At 31.0% G+C, this 19,536-nt stretch overlaps 1 protein-coding gene and 1 long non-coding RNA gene across 2 annotated transcripts in view; both read right to left on the reverse strand.

Moving 5' to 3' along the window:
* LOC129218834 (ubiquitin carboxyl-terminal hydrolase 47-like) overlaps positions 1-19,536 on the reverse strand; it is a 117,816-nt gene that overhangs the window by 34,071 nt on the left and 64,209 nt on the right. The window contains exons 22-27 of the mRNA XM_054853158.1: positions 18,159-18,275; positions 17,796-17,922; positions 15,617-15,703; positions 8,503-9,141; positions 6,912-7,003; positions 2,984-3,062 (exon numbers count right to left, since the gene is read on the reverse strand). Coding sequence (XP_054709133.1) covers positions 2,984-3,062; positions 6,912-7,003; positions 8,503-9,141; positions 15,617-15,703; positions 17,796-17,922; positions 18,159-18,275 — 1,141 coding nt within the window. The remainder of the gene's footprint in view (positions 1-2,983; positions 3,063-6,911; positions 7,004-8,502; positions 9,142-15,616; positions 15,704-17,795; positions 17,923-18,158; positions 18,276-19,536) is intronic.
* LOC129234172 (uncharacterized) lies at positions 2,976-8,595 on the reverse strand. The gene is made up of 3 exons (XR_008581535.1): positions 8,503-8,595; positions 6,912-7,003; positions 2,976-3,062 (listed from the first exon to the last, which is right to left on the reverse strand). It is a non-coding gene; the product is annotated as an uncharacterized LOC129234172 (long non-coding RNA).

Here is a 19,536-nt window from a genome sequence, read left to right on the forward strand (position 1 = left end):
CATACGCCCTGTCTTCATTTTAAATTATAATTATTGATAAACATATTGCGGTAATACTTTCTTTCAATTTTCCTTTGCCAAACACGATTATTTGCTTGGATTTTCCATAGCAAAATTGTCAATTTCCAGTCTAATATATATATATATATATATATATATATTGAAATACAAGCGTCAAGCGTCTGCGGCCCCAGAAAAAGAACTTATAACATTTTGAACGGATGTAATTTTGTGCGATACCTTAGGTCTTACTTAGCAACGATTTTCAGAACAGTATTTTTCATGAAAAAAAAAATTTCGTATGAGAATGTTTCGGTGACTCCTTAGGAGCCACGGAAAACATTCCCATATGTAGGAGTCTATGAAGCCATAGGGCCTATGAAGCCAGCCTATTTATTCGTCTATATATTTTTTTAAACTGAAGAACGATGAAGCATTGTTTTGTATAACCAGGGCCTCCGAGAGACAAGGTGTGCACCATGTTAGTTTTGTCGCCGGTTCTCCCTCCTATTATGCTAATTTTACTCATGCACAATACTTTAGTTTGAACCAGGCCCATAGTTTCTGACTATATGGTCATACCCACTCTACGGCCTAGTGAATAGTGCGCTGAATACTATTTTTTGCGTTAAAAATGTTTGAAGCGCATATTTCTGCGGCCCTTACTTTGATAATCTTAATAAAAGAGAATCATTGATGTCCCTAAATTGTATTGTAACATTACATTTTCCATTTAAATTTTACTGAAAAAAATATCTTTTGTCACTATTATTTCAGTTGTTCATTTGTATTTACTATTTTAATTTTTTAAATCAACCAAAAGTTTCCCTTTTTCTTCGCTTGTTACATCGCCAAAAGGAAATTCGCGGCCCCACTTTTGAAAAACTGGGGGGGGGGGAGATGCAACACCCCCTCCCCCCTTGGCGTCAGCGCTGATCTTGATAATGTTCGTAGAAGGTGAGTTTCGCTGCCATTCAACCAGCAGTTTTTCGAAATGGATACTCCAAAAACGCAATTCTAGGATTGTCTTTGATTGTGTTAAGGAAAGAAGGGGGGGGGGGAGAATCAGGGGCTCGCTCTTATAAATTTTTCGAAATTGCAGTAACGCAGTTTTAGATGACTCTTGATGATAAGGATGGTGTTATTCAGGCTTTACAGTGAGGGGCGCTCTCCTGAAAGTTTTCCAAAATTTAAGTTACATGGTCAAAAAGGATAGATAGCACACAGATACACTGTGACAGATATTCTTCGGAAATCCTTAGAAATGGATTCAGCTATTCAGCACACATGAAAAATCAGAACTCAATAATTTTAACGAATCAAATATCCTTCTATGCATATCAGATACCTTCTATGCTTCCATCAGCAAAAACCAACATCACTGAAAGTTTTAATAAAAATCATCTAATGAGAAATTGAACCAATCAGTTTAAAAATGGTAGAGAAGATGATAGTAAAGTGAAATGATAAATTCTACATAAACTTCAGCTAGTTTATGAAAAAACTATGGTAATTGTCGATTAGAGGGATTAAAAATATGTTACTCGCTAACTTCAAAATTAGTTCTTAATGACTGTCAAGGTGCAAATGAATCATTGAACAACTAGTGCATGTGGTCAGAATTATTACAAACAATAAATTAAGGAGTGGGGAATACTTTTTATTTTAGTCATTTTTAATCTCTTTCCCTCTCATCACTGTCACACGTATTCATCACATCATGCAGAATTGTGCTACTTCCGGAAGATTTATAATAAATTAAATAGAAATCAAATCGTCTGATCAAGTTTCGAAACAGGCACCAACTCCATCCCGTCTCTGATGTTAACTTTATTGAAAAGAGACACGGGTATTAAATTTTGGAAAGAGTAAGTGAAAAAAGTTTTACTTATGCATCTATTTCTTCTTGAATAAGTTTAAATATTTTTTCCGTCCAAAAATAAAAAATTTCATGTTCTAAATTAAATCAAAACTTCGGAAAAAAATCCCCCCCAAAAATTTTGATGGCGCAACTTGCGCCATAATCCCCTCCTGTGGGCACCCCTGAACTCTCAAGAAAATACAGCATACAGCAATTCTAAGGTTACAATGGAGCCTCTTCATCAGTCCAAAAAACTCAACACACAACAAGAAAGTTGTGAGAGATCTGAACAGCATCGTGGACACCAGAATTTATACTAAATGGGTCAATTGGTCATTCTACCAAAAACTAGTCCACCCCCACTAGCTTTCAAATGATATCACAATAAATCTTATTGGGGTTCAGCAGAAACTAGGTTTTTTGTTGGGAACATTAAAACCAGTAGTTATTTGTAATGATCACATAAAGTGATAATTTATACATAGAAATAAATAGGGAAAATCAGGAAAAAGTGATTTTGATAACAATAAGTGACTAATAGCATTATCTTTGTTCATCTTAAGCTGAGTCTTATGTAATAGCAACAAACTAATAAAAGGAAACCAAACACTCAGCTTTTAAGTTTTCTAAAAGTACATGATATATTTTTTAACTAATTAAAATAACAAATATGAGAGAAGTCAAAATTAATTGTTGCTTTTGAGATTTTCATAAATGTTTTCTAAATACAAAATAATTACATAACTGATAATGTTGCAAAGATAAATATAATTTATAAATATAGTGGAATCGAGTTGAAGTAAATTGTTTAATGTGAAATATTGCATAACATAAAACACTTGTTTGGTCCTGTTTGTTAACAATTGATTAATAACTTATTGGATAAGTATTCCGGGGTTAACACGAAATAGTTATCTTGGTCCCATGCATTTCACATAAACAAGGTTTGACAGTATTAAGTGTTTCTAAAAAGCCCATATTTGTAAAATGATAAATTCAAAAAGGAGGTCAAAAGTTTTTCATACACAATTGTTATAAAAATGCTGGTAATACACAAGTATAGACTTAAATTTTTATTCTCAAATTGAAAAAAATATTCATCATAATTTATACATACCCTACTATCATCCCCATATGACATTAAATTTTCAAACAGTTTTACACATTCAAATTCCTGATTGTTTGTATAAACCCTGTATATCTGCAAAATATTTTTTAAAAAAATTATTTAAATGCAATCATAGTATTTAAGAAAAAACAAAGTTTAAGAAATAAAAGTACAGTTACAAAATGAACATTTCTAAGTCAAACATCACTCATAAGCAAAGTGTACATATAATAAATGACAACCAGCGGCACAAGGGGGGGGGGGGTCAGAGGCTATTTTTTGAAATCTTGCGGCCAATCTAATATAGTAAATCATAGACATTTAAGGAATATTTTGATCGAAAAAAACCTCCAGAGGGTATAATTCTGGCTGTGCTATATTTCATTCCACTCCAACTTGGTAGCACAGGGAAAGCTAAGTGGAACCAATTGCAGACGTTGTCATAGAAATCAAAGTTACTCTTCCTCAAGGCCTTGCCCATAAACAATGCTACTTGCCCAATTTATAGAGGAGAAAAACAGGGCGGGAAGTCAGAAAGAAAATAACAGACTCTGGCTTGGCAAGCATTTGCATTGGTAAAGTTGCAGAGAAAATGACACACTTCGACTCTTGGAATTTTAAACCTTACACTCTGCAGTCCTGCGCAGCCCTGGGAAAAGTATGCAAGCATAAACCTAATCTAAATTTAGTCTTTGGTATAAAATGTATGTATGCATATAAAATATATGTATGTAATTTTAATTATGAAGAACTATGCCACTTTCATTCAATTTTCAAAAGTAAAGTTAAACAAGAAGTTCTGTCTAGAACTAGATGAGCCTACTTTCCCGTATACCCATACTACTTTCTAGTATCTGATCAATATTCTCAAAATAGCTAAAATCGCAAATTTTTTCAAACATATTTTAAAAATACTTTAAGCTGATTTCTAGGAATAAAATAATCCCCACTCATCTAAAAAAAATTTTATGCATAAAAAAAAAAGCAGCAACTTTTAAACAAAGCAGCTAATACACTTTTTTCCATTAAAAAAAAAAAAATCTTTAACAGCTTTCAAAACGAGACAATAATAACTAAAATTAATCAGCTCATTAAAATAAATACATCATATCAAAAAAAAAAATCGTTTCTTTTTCCCTGTTGCCAAAAAACATTTTTTTAAATGAATTAATGCACTTACCAAAACAAAAAAAAAAAAAAAAAAAAAACAATAAAATGTCAACTTAAAGAAATAATTTTCTTTGTCAAAAAAAAAAAAATCGTCTGCACATATCTTTATGTAGAAACATAAATGACTTCGAGTTTATTCGCCAAAAACTGAGTACCTAAATTGAAACTTTAGCGTAAAAATAAAAACAAGTCATATCAACAATAATTATTTCACAGTTAAAACCATAGCTGCGGAGTCGGAGTCAATCTCATTTTGAGATAAAGGAGTCGGAGTCGAATATTTAAGAATCGGAGTCAGTCATTTATCCACCGTGTATAAATTTTTGCCAAAACTACGAAGTCAGAGTCAAAGTCGGGGAGTCGGAGTCCGATTAATTGTGGAGCACAGGAGTAGGAGTCAAGTGCCCCTAAATTCTCGGAGTCGAAGTCTGGAGTTTGACGTCAAGAGTTATTTCCAACAAAATTTGTTTGAAGTAAATCCGCCTTCAAGTACGGAATCTTCATTGACTTTCAGTTTCCCCGTAGGCACTATTGTTAAGGGATTTGAACTGTTCAAAATTAAACGGAAAATTGTTCAAATCAAAAAGATATTTTATATACAAGTTTTTCATCAAAAACTTTTTCCTACAAAGCTTGTTTGAAGCAAATTCGCCTCACAGTTCGGAATTGCTTTGAATTTCCCCGTAGGCGCTAATGTTAAGTTTTTTTGAACTGTTCAAAATTGAACAAAAAATAGTTCAAATCAAAAAGTGAAATATGGGAATGAGGTGTCCTTGCCGAGATCTTTCGAACAAAAAAAAGTTTTCGAATCGGACTATTCATTTAAAAGTTATTAGGGGGGGACAGACAGACAGACCGACAGACAGACCGACAGACATTTTTCCCCATCTCAATAACCTACTTTCCAATTTTTAATTTTTCAATATTTATTTAATTATTTTATTTATTTTTGACTTTTTGTTTTTCACGATATTTTTAAGATGCATTAAGCCTTCTTTCATGCTTTTTTCTTCTTTTTCTGACTTTTACTGGGAAAGTAGGCTAAAAACATGTTCAGATCAATATTACAAAACACACATTTCTTCATCTTTTTTGTCACAGAATTTTGATTTATGGAACAGGACAACTACCAAAGCTATATTAACTATTTATCTGTGAAGTAATTTTTAATAACTTACTAATTATCAAGAAAACCAATTAATTATTTTTAAGTGACAAATATAATTAATTGAAAACTTTTTAAGAACATTGCTTACGCTATTGTTCATTATCCTTTTAGGTTCTATTAATTCTAATAATAATGTGCTATGAATAAATATATGAATGCATAGTCTCAGAGAGGTAGGGAGAGATGATTTTCTAAACTTCACTTCTGAATAAATGGACATTTCAGATGTTATTATCTTGCAAATTATGATTTAAGATTCAAAGATATTTTGAAGAAATATATATCAATGAAATTTTTATAGGATAATAAAATTTTAGTCTCCCCCCCCCCCCACACACATGCTAACTTTTGTATGCAACACCATAGGGAAGTTTATATATGATTCACCATACTGTGTGGCTTTCAGCTAATTCCTTTTATATCCTGTGTACATAAAGATCACTTTTTATAAATTGCTATTTAAGTCACTGATGTTTTAAGCCATAAAAAAATGTCACAACTTGATATAACAAAGTCGAAAAATCTACGTTTTGATAAAAATCACAGGCATAAACGATCCAAAAAAGGCAAAAAAATACTTTTGTTGTAACAAGGATTTGTAATTTATCATTTCACATAACAAGTATTTGTTACATTTAAACTAAATTCTGGTATTCTTGATTTTTTCACAATAATTTTCTTCGAGTTTGGATTTATTATGGAAAAACGGTAAACTATTTAGAAACATCAAGTAATGACACTTAAATTCAAAAAGGAAGAAAATCACCAATGTACTAATAATTGCAGCTTGTAAGTAATTGAAAATTAATGTTTATGTTTCATTTTTTATCACCTACTGACAGCAGTTGTTTGAAAAATGTATTTAATTGCTTGGAAATAACTATTTAAAGAATGAATGATAACTGACCAAACGGATCATTTTCTACAAGGAGCAGATATTCATCCAAGAGTCATAATGACAATTAAATGTCTTTCCTCTGGTGACACACATGGAAATGAAAAGAATAAAATTCCAGGGTTTGTTGTTCTATGGGGAGTACGCCAAATTTAACCTTCAAGACTCAAGTCTTTGCCAAGGCAGAGTTCAAGTTCCGACATTTTAATTTTCCCTATTGTAATCAAAAAATTACAAATTAAATGTATATTTAACGCATAAAAATTTAAACATATGTCTTGACCACACAAATTCTACAGTTTTTTCACATAATTTGCCTATTTAAACCTGTTAAAAACCTCCAAACAAGGAGAACTACCTCTCAACATGTAGTAACCCATTTTGTACCTTTCCCCATGCAGTCAAAGTTAGCGTGAAATGGAGTAATTACATTTCATTCCACTCTATCCTCAGGAGGACTTTTCTAGGATTGCTACTTTTCCCTACTTTAATTTATTTATTGAAAAAAAATCTACAAAGAATGAACTCAAAACTGATTTTGCTTGGAAAAATTCTTTAATTCTTATTTAACTTTCATTTCAACGGGAGCATCAACCCCTCTGGAAAACATTGCCTACGCTAGAATTCCTTTTTCTAATTACAAAAAGATTTTCAAAATACAGTCAGGTCACTTAATATGCAAACAATATAATATGTGAAAAATAAATACCTTAAAACAATCAGCTCCAACTCCTAAATGAGGTTCTAATTCTTTTTTCACTTCAGCTAAAGTTATTCTTTTATCAACAAAAACCCTTAGCACTACAAGAATAAAACAAGCCTTTTTTTTAAGATTAAGACTTAAATGTGGTTGGATTAAGATAAAAAGCAATTGTGCAATAAAAAGAAAAACAGATTACATAAAATTGCAAAAGTAACTGCATTTAAAAAACTTCACTACTCACATTGTTTTAGAATGCCTAACACTACAAGCAAAGTTCTGCCGTTCATATTACCATTTACAACAAGAAAGAATTTTCTTTCGTTTTTTCTGGTATGAATTCAATTACTTTTTTCAAAAATACTTTTGATCAGCACTCAAATGAACATCATCATAAAACAGTCAATGTGAAACTAAATAATCTAAAACAAGCAAAAATTTTCTGTCTTATTAATTATCATGAACACTTTGTTGATATTTAAGAATGAAATTTAAAAAAAAGCCCTAACTTTTTAGTTTGACACTTGACTTACATCGTTTTACCTTAACTAAAGCACACATTTTCTAGAAAATATCTCTGTTTTTTCACTAATTTTTGTTAAATGGATTAAATTTTAAAGCACAAAAAAAAAAAAGATTTGTCAATACTTCTTGACTTACATCTTGGTAAGTCATATATACATATTTATAAGATATGCTTAGAAGGATTCTGCATATAAGGCTGCTAAGCATCTTAAAACTCCATAATAAAACAAAACTTTCTAAAAAAATTAATACAACAAAGCATAATTATGAACAAATTTGGAATTTGAAAATTCAAATAGCAAAGAGTGAATTACATATGAGATTAATTCTTTAAAATATTAAATAAAAAATTGGCAAATATATACAAGAGAAACAAACACACATATATGCACACTAAGACAAAACATTACGCTATAATTATTACTATTTTATTTCCTTTTTAAGGGCACTTCAAATTAAAAAAAAAAAATTAGGAAGAAATGTTCAAAAAAAGTGACTTTAAAGACGAAAGCTATAAATCACAGAACTTGACTCAAACATGTTTAACAATGAATCAACTTATAAGTTATACAATACAATCTGATCAACTGCATACAGGCATTGATTTGAAACCAAGAAAATGAGCTGCTAATTATGTTCTCCAACTTTAACCCAAATGTTCCAGAGAGTATAATAAACATATCAAGTATGAACAATATGAAGATTTGCTATTAAACTGTGTTCACTTCACCTTTCACCTTGGAACATTTCATGGATAGTTGTATGAAGTGCAATTTATTTCACTTTTTTAAAATGACAAATCTGCAGTACTTTATTAGTGCTTAATTTCTTAAAGCATACCAACTTTAACGCTATCAGTTGTCATTTCTTTCCTTTGTTGAAGTTAGCCACTTTACACCATTTCACTTAGAGACTTACCAAAAAAGAAGACATTTATTTTTAACACAAATCAGGGTCATTCTTCCACAGCCATAGTTAGATAATATAACTATCATTATGCTATAACACTTCATATAATTAATAAACAACTCATAACAACAACTCTGAATAAGAACCAACTGGAAACAAAACTTACTTTTTTCCTTAGTTACAAAGTCTGTATATGGCCATGCCCGAAAATGCCGTTTGACAATCACTTCCGAAACAGGAGGCTGATTAGATGATGGGCACACATTTTTACAGTTCTCATCACTTTTTGAGTTTTTGTTGCTCTCATATGACCACGATGTCATAGGTTTCCAACCCTCATGCAGTGGACATTTTTCCTCAACGTTCATTAACACACACCCACATTCATAAGACTTCATTGGAGTTCCTGAAGCTGATATAAACACGGAGTGGTTGGCAGGTTCCTGATCCTGCTCAATTTCAATCCCCATTATGTCGGGAGAATTGTTTCTGGGTGATAACTCATCACCAACAAGCGTCCTTTCACTGTCAGTCAAACTGCTGTCTTCTGACTGATCACTGTGAACAGCTTGAGTGGTCTGATATCCATTAGTGGAAGATGAGTCACCAATCTCACTGTCCCCCAAGCCTTCGTCATAATCTTGGGATGAGTCATCTGGAGTAACACTCGTAAGACTTTTCTTAGAATGATATTGGTTTATTGAAGAAAACTTTGAATTTTCAGTCCTTTCACCCTCTAGGACGGAATTGGTTTTTGAACTTGTATTATCGTCAGCAGATTTATCAGCATTCACTGCATCAGCATCTGAAAAAGAATTATAACACAAAAGTGAAACATTCAGAATTCTAACCTTTCATTGGAGTCATGATTCTTAAAAAATAAAATAATCCTATTTGCAGGGTTGGGCACAGTTGAAAGCCTTTGAAAACAATGACCAGCAGTTGTAAAAAGGTGACAGTTGAAATAGAATTCAAATTATTTCTCCATGGCTACTAACATAAAATACAACTGGAGAATCAACAAAGAAATGTTTCCCTATAATTTTCAGCAAATATGTCAGTTAATATTAAAATTTTTATCTCTGAAGAGCTAAGAGCATTTTGCAATTTTTAAAATAGTGAAACAATCATAATTTTTAAAAATAATGTCACAAAACTGTGACCTAGCAAACATAATCATCTCTTTATTGTGTAGTTAAAATTAACCACAAAAATGAGCAGTTTTGTCAACTTTTAAGAAACTGAATATATTTTTTTTTATTCATTTATTTTCATTTTCCAAGAAATAATTCATAACCCGCTCAAATGTAAGAATTATTAAAATATATACCAACGCTCATATCTACTTTTTTTTTTTTTTTTTTTTTTTTTTTAAGTTAAGAGTTAGTTTTTATAAGAGTCAGGCAGGTCAGGTACATGCCATTTTTTATTTCGCTGAAAAATTTACAGTGGTTTCTTTGAATTACTTTAGAAGACACAGTATATATTTTCTTTTCTTCCAGAAAATTTCTTTGGGACCCACAAAAATTCTGAAAGTTGGTCCCAAATTCAGGTTTTTCTCAACTCGACATTTTTTAATATTCAATTATCTCTGCGCACTGAGCATCAGCAAATGTAATCTTTCTGATTGCAACATGATATTTAGTGCCTCAAATGAAATGTATCGTAAATTTTATGTCTGACCTTCTGTGGACCCTGGCAGGGGTGGCTAAACTGTGCCGAAGAAAGTGAAAATGTGTCATGTTTCAGGCATCCTGGTTCCATGCACTGAGGTTCAACCATAGTTTTTACGAGTAATTTGTGTAGTGATATATATAAATTATTAAATAGGCTCATTAAATGTGTGGTTAATGCTCACTGCTGCGAAAAAATAGCAGTTTTGTCATCAAAATATGATAAAAAGGGCAGTTTTCATGGGCCTTTATCTCAGTGCACCGAGGGTCAGTGTAGCACTGGATGCCTGCATTTCAAACTAGAATATGTGTATTTTCACAAACAAGTAACAGAACTATGGGCAAATTCTTTTCAAGAACACAATATGTATTTCAAAACAGTAAATTGAAATATTTAGTTTTCAATTTAGTCAACATATCCGGGTTTAAACTTTCCTCCAGGGACTTCCAGATACTGTTTAAAAAAACTAGTATAATCAAAAACTTACCATAAAAGAGTTATAAACTTGCAAATAGACTGATTATGCTTATTGGGATACTTTATAATATGATAACTAGAAGCAAAGTGAAAGAAAAACATCTAAATATGATAAAAAATTTACTTTTTAGGGTCCTGTATCTCAGTGCACTGAGGGTTAGTATAGAACTTGAGGTCTACACTTCAAACTAGAGTGTATATCTTTTCACAAACAAGTGACATAACTATGAGCAATGGTTCTGCAGGCTCGTAAAATGCACTTCAAGATGAGGAAATTGCATAAGAGTTAACTTTATAATATGATAACTGGAAGCAAAGTGGAAAAAACGGTTATTATTGCGGCAAAAACGTAAGTTATTTGTAACACTTTTTTGGAGGTGTTTTATGTATATTTTTTAATTTTTCGTTTACACTGTACATTATAGTTCGTTGACATTCGTTTAGGCTGTACATTATTATGACAAAAATTATTTTCTCTGCACTAAGCTACAATAATATAAAACAATTACTAAGTCATATTTTATTACTTATGATAAAGCAATACTTATAAAATACATTATAAAACAAAGGTATAGTTGCCTAATTGACTAGTGGGACAGTAAAAAATTGCAAGACAAAGCATTGTAGCTTGAGTACAACTAACTGGATGCGTCATTAACTCTTATGCAATTTCCTCATATTGAAGTGCATTTTGCGAGCCTGCAGAACCATTGCTCATATTTATGCCACTTGTTTGTGAAAAGACATTCACTCTAGTTTCAAATGTAGGAATAAAGTTCTACACTAACCATCAGTGCAAGGAGATACAGGCCCCTAAAAAGTACTTTTTAGCCTACTTTCCCAGTAAAAGTCAGAAAAAGAAGAAAAAAGCATGAAAGAAGGCTTAATGCATCTTAAAAAAATCGCGAAAAAACAAAAAAAAAGTCAAAAATAAATAAAATAATTAAATAAATATCAAAAAATTAAAAATTGGAAAATAGGGTATTGAGATGGGGGAAAATGTCTGTCGGTCCGTCTGTCTGTCCCCCCCCCCCCCCCTAATAACTTTTGAATGAATAGTCCGATTCGAACTTTTTTTTGTTCGAAAGATCTCGGTGAGGACACCTTATTCCCATATTTTACTTTTTGATTTGAACTATTTTTTGTTAAATTTTGAACAGTTCAAAAAAACTTAACATTAGCGCCTACGGGGAAATTCAAGGCAATTCCGAACTGTGAGGCAAATTTGCTTCAAACAAACTTTGTAGGAAAAAGCTTTTGATGAAAAACTTGTATATAAAATATCTTTTTGTTTTGAACAATTTTCCGCTCAATTTTGAACAGTTCAAATACCTTAACAATAGTGCCTACAGGGAAACTGAAAGTCAATGTAGATTCCGTACTTGAAGACGGATTTACATCAAACAAATTTTGTTGGAAATAACTCTTGACGCCAAACTCAAGACTAAGACTCCGAGAATTTAGGGGCACTTGACTCCGACTCCGGTGCCCCACAATTAATCGGACTCCGACTCCCCAACTTCGACTCTGACTTTGTAGCTTTGGCAAAAATTTATACACGGAGGACAAATGACTGACTCCGATTCTTAAATATTCGACTCCTACTCCGCAGCTATGGTTTTAACTGTAAAATAATTATTGTTGATATGACTTGTTTTTATTTTTACGCTAAAGTTTCAATTTAGGTACTCAGTTTTTGGCGAATAAACTCGAAGTCATTTATGTTTCTACATAAAGATATGCGCAGACTATTTTTTTTTACAATGAAAATTATTCCTTTAAGTTGACATTTTACTGCTTTTTTTTTTTTTTTGTTTTTGTTTTGGTAAGTGCATTAATTCATTTTAAAAAATGTTTTTGGCAACAGGGGAAAAATAAACGATTTTTTTTTTGATATGATGTATTTATTTTAACGAGCTTATTAATTTTAATTATTATTTTTTCGCTTTGAAAGCTGTTAAAGATTTTTTTTAATGGAAAAAAGTGTATTAGCTGCTTTGTTTAAAAGTTGCTGCTATTTTATTTGTTCGGGGGGGGGGGGGGGTTACGCATCTAATTTTTTAGATGAGAGAGGAATATTTTATTCTTAGAAATCAGCTTAAAGTATTTTAAAAATATGTTTGAAAAAATTTGCGATTTTAGCTATTTTTGAGAATATTGATCAGGTACTAGAAAGTAGTATGGGAATAAGGGAAAGTAGGCTCGTCTAGTTCTAGACAGAGCTTCTTGTTTTATCATATTTAGATATTTTTCTTTCACTTTGCTTCTACTTATCATATTATCAGGGGTGATTGTGACTTAATGAAAAAATACCTGAACTTTTTTTTTCCCAAGAAGAAAAAGTGTTCTGATGGGCATATATATATACATATTATGTGTATGTACACATCACATTATGTATTAAAATAATTTATATACATAATTATTTGTTGGGGCTAAAACTCGAAGTTTTAATTGGACTTAATACGTCCATGTGCATGGTGGGACTTAAATTCTTTTAATTCTTCTCATTTCTTGAAATTTTTCAACGATTCTTCTTATCTAGCCTTTATTCCATCCCCCACCCCAGCTGTTCTTCGATAATTACCATAGAGTTTAGAAAACATGACCGTAGCTTACGCTTTATACCAAACAATACGTCTTCAATTTGGACTTTTGGTGTTTCATTAAACATCGCCCAAAGTTTTACAAAAGTGGGTTTTTCTGAAAATATAGAAGTTCCGGTATTTTCGAAGATGAAGATACTGGAAATCAAGATGAAAATACCGGAACACAATCACCCCTGTATTATAAAGTATGCAAATGAGCATAATCAGTCTATTTGTAAGTTTATAACTCTTTTATGGTAGGTTTTTGATCATACTAGTTTTTTAAACAGTATTTGGAAGTCCCTGGAGGAAAGTTTAAACCTGGATATGTTGACTAAATTATTCATTTTACTGTTTTGAAATACGTATTGTGTTCTTGAAAAGAATTTGCCCATAGTTCTGTCACTTGTTTGAAAAAATACACACATATTCTAGTTTAAAATGCAGGCATTCAGTTCTACACTGACCCTCGGTGCACTGAGATAAAGGCCCATGAAAACTGCACTTTTTCGCATTTTTCGATACAAAAACTGCCATTTTTTGGCAGCGCAGAGAGATAACCATGCAACTAATGAGGGTATTGCATAATTTATATATATTCTTACACAAATTATGTACAAAAACCATGGTTAAGAATGAATGCAGGGAACCATTGGGCCTCAAACAAGGTACTTTTTCATATATTTCGACAAAGTTTGGCGTCCCCTGAAAGGCTACACTGAAAGTCAGCTACATAATTTACGATGTATTTCAATTTAGGTACTAAATGTCATATTGTCAACACAAGAATTTTTTTGGCTGATGCTTAATACACAGAAATACTCGCATTTTAAAAAACGCTGATTTGGAAAAAGCTCTACGTTGGGCTCCACTTTACAAATTTTTACAAGTCCTCACAAATTTTTTTGGAGGCAAAGAAAAAATATGTGTCTTCTAAAATCTTTAAAAGAATCCACCACAAAAAATTGAGCAAAATCAAAAATGGTGTATATCCGAACACTAAATTTCTGCCCGGTTCTTATAAAAACTCGCTCTTGACAGCTAAAAATTCCAAAGTGCTACAATATTACTTAAAATTTCATCTTCACATCCTACTGGATTTTTTTTTTAATTAAAATTTCAAAAAAGTTAAATTTTTCTCACATGGAAACAAGGGATGGAAAATGGAAACAAAGGAAACAAAGCAAAATTGTTTTAAAATGTTATCAATAAAAATAAATACATTTTTTGAAGGTTACACTTTTTGACAGAAAATAACTGTTTGATGTTTATCCATTACTATGACGGTAACCAAAAATTTTTCCTTGATATGAATATAAACTCAACATTTTATCACAATTATTTTTACTGAAATTACTGCATTAATGACTAATTTTCAAAATATATCTAATTTAGAATTTTTAGTAGCATTGTTCGTCTAAATGGGAGGTTCCTAACTTTTGCATGTCGTGACCCCCTTTTTGGCAAATCAAATAACCCGCGATGCCATATGTGTATCCCGTAAGGCAAACATTTTGCATGTTTCACTTGATAGTTCAAGGCACTTGAATTTTTTTATTTATGCATTATGTGGTTGTAGAATTGTAGAAATCTTGAAAAGATAGCCACTATAATTTCTTTCAAACATGTATTTCGGCGCATCCAAAGTTCTTGTACTCAAATTATTTTCTATTTTACTGTACATTAGTGGTATGTGGTAAACAGGGTTGCCAACTGCTGTGCATTTTGCGGTGTTGCTTTGCAAACATTGCGAAACTCCGCGGCTCCACAAAGAAATTCGTTTGCTATGTATTTCCCGGCCAAAAGTTTTTAAGCTTAAATTTTGCTATTTTATCATAGCAAACATGTAAATACGGAAAAATTAAATATGCTTACACTCAAAGAATGAAATAGTGTTCAAAGCTGTTTTATTAATTTAAAAATAATTATTTTTATACTTGTAGTTAAAATTAATTTATTATAGCTATAAAACAATTTTAGATAAGTGGTTTGATTACTTTTATTAATTTTTACACAAAGTACAGAACTGCTCTGCAAAATCTTAAATAGCTCCTTAAAATCAGCACAGATGCTCCTCAAATTGTTTCTCCAAGGGTAAATATGAAGTATAGAAAATATTTCTTTTCTTTTTAAAGTTACGAAAAGTAACACATAATATAAGAAACAATTATCACAACAGGAACTCAATGACGACTTCTTTAAAGAAAATGTAAGTAAAAATTTTTTATTAATAAAAGTATTCCCAAATAATATCGCTATAAGGAAAATTTAAATTGTACATTTTATTTTTAATCTAATAGTTTTTGACAGAGAGAATCAATTACAAGCATACTGTTCTGACTATTTCTAAGAAGGAGCTCAGAGTAAAATTTTCTCAAGAAAGTGAAATTTTCAGAAATTGTGAGGAAGTTCACCCCCCCCCCTGTAAAAAAAGTGCATAATTATATAATATTTTAAAAATCCAATTGACCCCCCCCCCCCCACCCCAGATTACCCAAATGACGGGATCGTCCAAAAACTAGAGACAATCAATTTCCTTACCCACATTTTCATCTCCATCTTCACTACTTGAATCATACTTATCTTCATCTGCTTCACAATCATGAATACGTAATCGATTTAAAATGGCTGCAACAGTGATAAAATGTGAATAAGTAGTTTAATCAAGAATATAATGAACTTAATAAAATTATTACAGAGAATGCATGTCAACAAAGGTGATGTCAGTGGTTTCCTTATCATATATTTTGGCTCTTGATATACCTACCTCAGCTCAGTTATATCTTCGCTCATGAGAAATGCTTTGATTTGCAATATAGAAAACACCAAGACCTTCAATCTGCTTTCTATACAGTTGTTTTCAGACACTAATCTTTTCAAAATAGAAGTTAAGATTTCCCATTTTGTATTTAATGCATCTTGATGCACGCACTAATCTATGGACTTTATTTCATAAATAGTTTCCTATACTGCTAAATAATTTTTATTAAAAGGCTTTAGCTTAGACAAAAAAAAATTACTCTCATAACATACTAACCTATGCAGATCCTTGCAAAAGTCAATATGAAGATTGAAAAAATGTAAACCAATAACAAATGACTTACAAAATTATAGAAAACTGATGGTGAAATTCGGACACTAAAAATTACTTAAAATGTAACTGAAAAATTCACAAGTGAAAAAAAGGGGGAAGCAGCACAATTAGATAAATTAGCAAACAAAATAAAATTACGCACTTGTTGCGTCCATGCATAGATTTACAGATAAAAAAACATATACAATGAAGCACTGCTAATAATGTTTCTTTTATATGTTTTCATCATTAATACATTTTTTTAAATTGGTCACTGCCGAGTCCAATACATATTAACGTATACCTATTATACGTTTTTTTTTCATTTATAGGCTTTTTCATGCAGTCCTTTCAAAAAATATAGAAATGGTGCTTCACTGTATATTACGACAACAAATCACATAAACATTTTACATCTTTAAAAAATATGCCCCACTTCAGTAAAAATCTGGCTTTTTATAAAATTGGTGTAATTTGATCCATCTTAACAGAAAAAATTGTTTTAAACATTTTAAGCAAAAACATATGCACTGATGGGGGACTTCTCCTCTAAATTGATGCTTTATTTGAATTTTACACAGGGTTCTCATTCACTTTGAGGAATGAACAGTCCCCGACTTTTCCATGTTTTCTAGACAAAATTCCAGACTTGACTTTTCAGTTAGAATTCCATTCTATTGAATTTTATCCATTCCATTACTTTGAAACAAAAGCAAGAGCAAAATATTAGGCTTTTTACTATAAGAATTTTACTATTCATTATTTAATGCTTATTTTTGCTGATACAGTAAGTCTTTAAGTAAATACTGGTTTGACATAAGAATACGTATATTCATTCAGGTTTCAAGGCAGTGGCTGAAGAAAATAATAACCAACTTATCACAGCAAGTTATGATGCAAAAGATTATTTTCTCCATGTCTGTTTTCATAATTTTAAGGTTTTTGACAAAAATAAAAGTTTCACTGACTTGTCCAGGTTCTCTCTGACCTGTGGGAATCCTGTTGCATCATTTATCTTATTTCTTTTCATACCACGTCAAATTGTTTTTTTGGCTCTTCGCAAAAGTTTACTAGTGTTTCAATATTCTACAATAATTATTATATATCATGGTTGACATAAAAATTAAAAGAAAAAAAAATTCCCAACTTTTTTATGTTTCCTAGTTTGTTTTAGAAAAAAAAAAACAGGTTAATTGAGGTCAACCTATATTATCTATTATTAAAGTAGTTTACAATATTTTTATTCTAAATAAAACATACTTATTTACCTAAAAATCATTAAGCTGAAACAACCTTAAAATTTATTTACATTGATTACTACAGTAAAACCCCTCCTAACGGACACCCCTCAAAGGCAGACATCCCTCTTATGCGGATAATTTTTAATTCCCCAGTTCCAATGCAAATAACATTATTAAACCCCTGTCCTGCGGACACCTCCCTATTGTGGAAAAAAAAATTTCTCCTTAGTGTACGCATTAGAGGGATTTTACTGTATAAGAGTTTGTGACTAATGGGGCCACAACATAACACTGAACTTTTTGACTAGTAACTTACAGAATAAAATGCATTCCCTGGGATAGTTTTTTATTAATGATTTATGGTAATTAAAACTAAACAATAAGCAAGAACATCAATTTTACAAACCTTCATCGACTTTAGGAAGTGACACATTTATGCAAATTGTGTGGGCATAACAATCTAAGACTTGAAATAATTTAGACTCATTGTAAGGCAATTGTGCATCTGCACTGTCTTTAAACTCCACAAAAACCTGTAAGAAAAAGAAATTATGACTAAATTGGAAAACCTTTTTACATCGTCAATTAACTGTTGATTTCATAATGTATTTGCGAAAATTTATGACTTTAAACAAGAAATACAAAGCCTACTAGCAGCATATTCCAGCTTTGTTAGGATATCTTGAACAGTGTGTTATATTTTGACAGAGAAAAAACACTATGTCCCATGATATACAGAAATGTGACAATTAATGTAGAGTTTATTTACCTTATTACTTTTACGAAAACCTTCATTGCTTAAAGTTCTTGTTGGCACATTTAATAGCTTAAATTCATTACTAAAAGCATCCAAAACTATCCTCATAATGCCATCAACTCCAAGTGCCTGAAAAAAAAAAAAAGAATATGTGAAAAAAAATTTAGACGGTTTTTTTTTTAAATCTGAAACAAACAAATCTGTTGAAAAATGTTTTTAAACACACACATAACTTTGCATTTATAGCTACTTTAGTACCAATATTATTTTAAATACATATAGACTTGACTTTAATGATTGTTAATTTTCTTGAAAAAAGGAAGAGACCTAAAATTTGACTTTAATCAATTTGATTCTAAATAACTACTGAATAATTTTTAGCACTAAAGAATTCTGAGCTAAAGAACTTGAATAAGAGAACAAACAGTAAAGAAGTAATATTAATATTTCATTAAAAGGAAGTTATATAGCATGTGAAAAACTAAAGGTTTATTCACTCGAAACTTTTAGTAATTATGTAAATTGTCATTTAAAATTATGAGCTTATTTTAAGTTTTAAAAAGTGGAAAAGAAGTATAAAAGCAATTCCCAATGAATGTTATTTAAACAGTAGTGGTGTGGACAACCCTAGCGACAGCAACAATATACATCTGTCTATGTTATAACAGACTGAGCTGCTATGTTTATCAAACTAATGAAGATTTATCAAATTCAAGATGTCATAGCACAATCAACAGATAGCATTTGTCTGGATAAAAATAATTTTTAATAGTGAAATATCACACGTCAATGTATCAATGCCACGCCACTGATTGATTAAGCAGAGTCAATGATATATGATGAAATTCTAAGAAACAATTTTGGCTTTCGTTGCAGTTAAAATTTAATTTACCACTAATTCAGGATTTACCAAATCCTACAAATATTTGAAAAGGAGCATGTGGAATGATTAATTCATTCACCATTAAACCTTTAAATATTCATATTGTACTTATCTTCAATTCTGCATGGAAAAAATTAAAATCGTTTCTTCAAAACACTTTGAGGAATATTTAACAAAGTTTCTTTTTTTTTTACAAATGTTGAGGTAATTGTGATATTTAAAATCAACCAATAATTCTCTTAATATAAAATTAATGCCTTCAAAAATTGTTAAGCAATAGTTTACACAGAGTGTGGCTACACTTAATTCTTATTAGTCGTGACAATCGCTGAATATCATGACAACAAAGAGGGCGCTAAAGGTAATTCACTGTTTTCCATTAACGTTGCCATTGATTAGCAAATACACAAGATTGAATTCAGCGCCTCTTGCGGTCAATATGGGTGACAACTTATCAAAAATAAACAAATTTTTGAAACATTGTCATTGATCAGTGGATACACAGGA

This window comes from Uloborus diversus, chromosome 1 (assembly GCF_026930045.1).
Source record: "Uloborus diversus isolate 005 chromosome 1, Udiv.v.3.1, whole genome shotgun sequence".
Lineage (NCBI taxonomy): Eukaryota > Metazoa > Arthropoda > Arachnida > Araneae > Uloboridae > Uloborus > Uloborus diversus.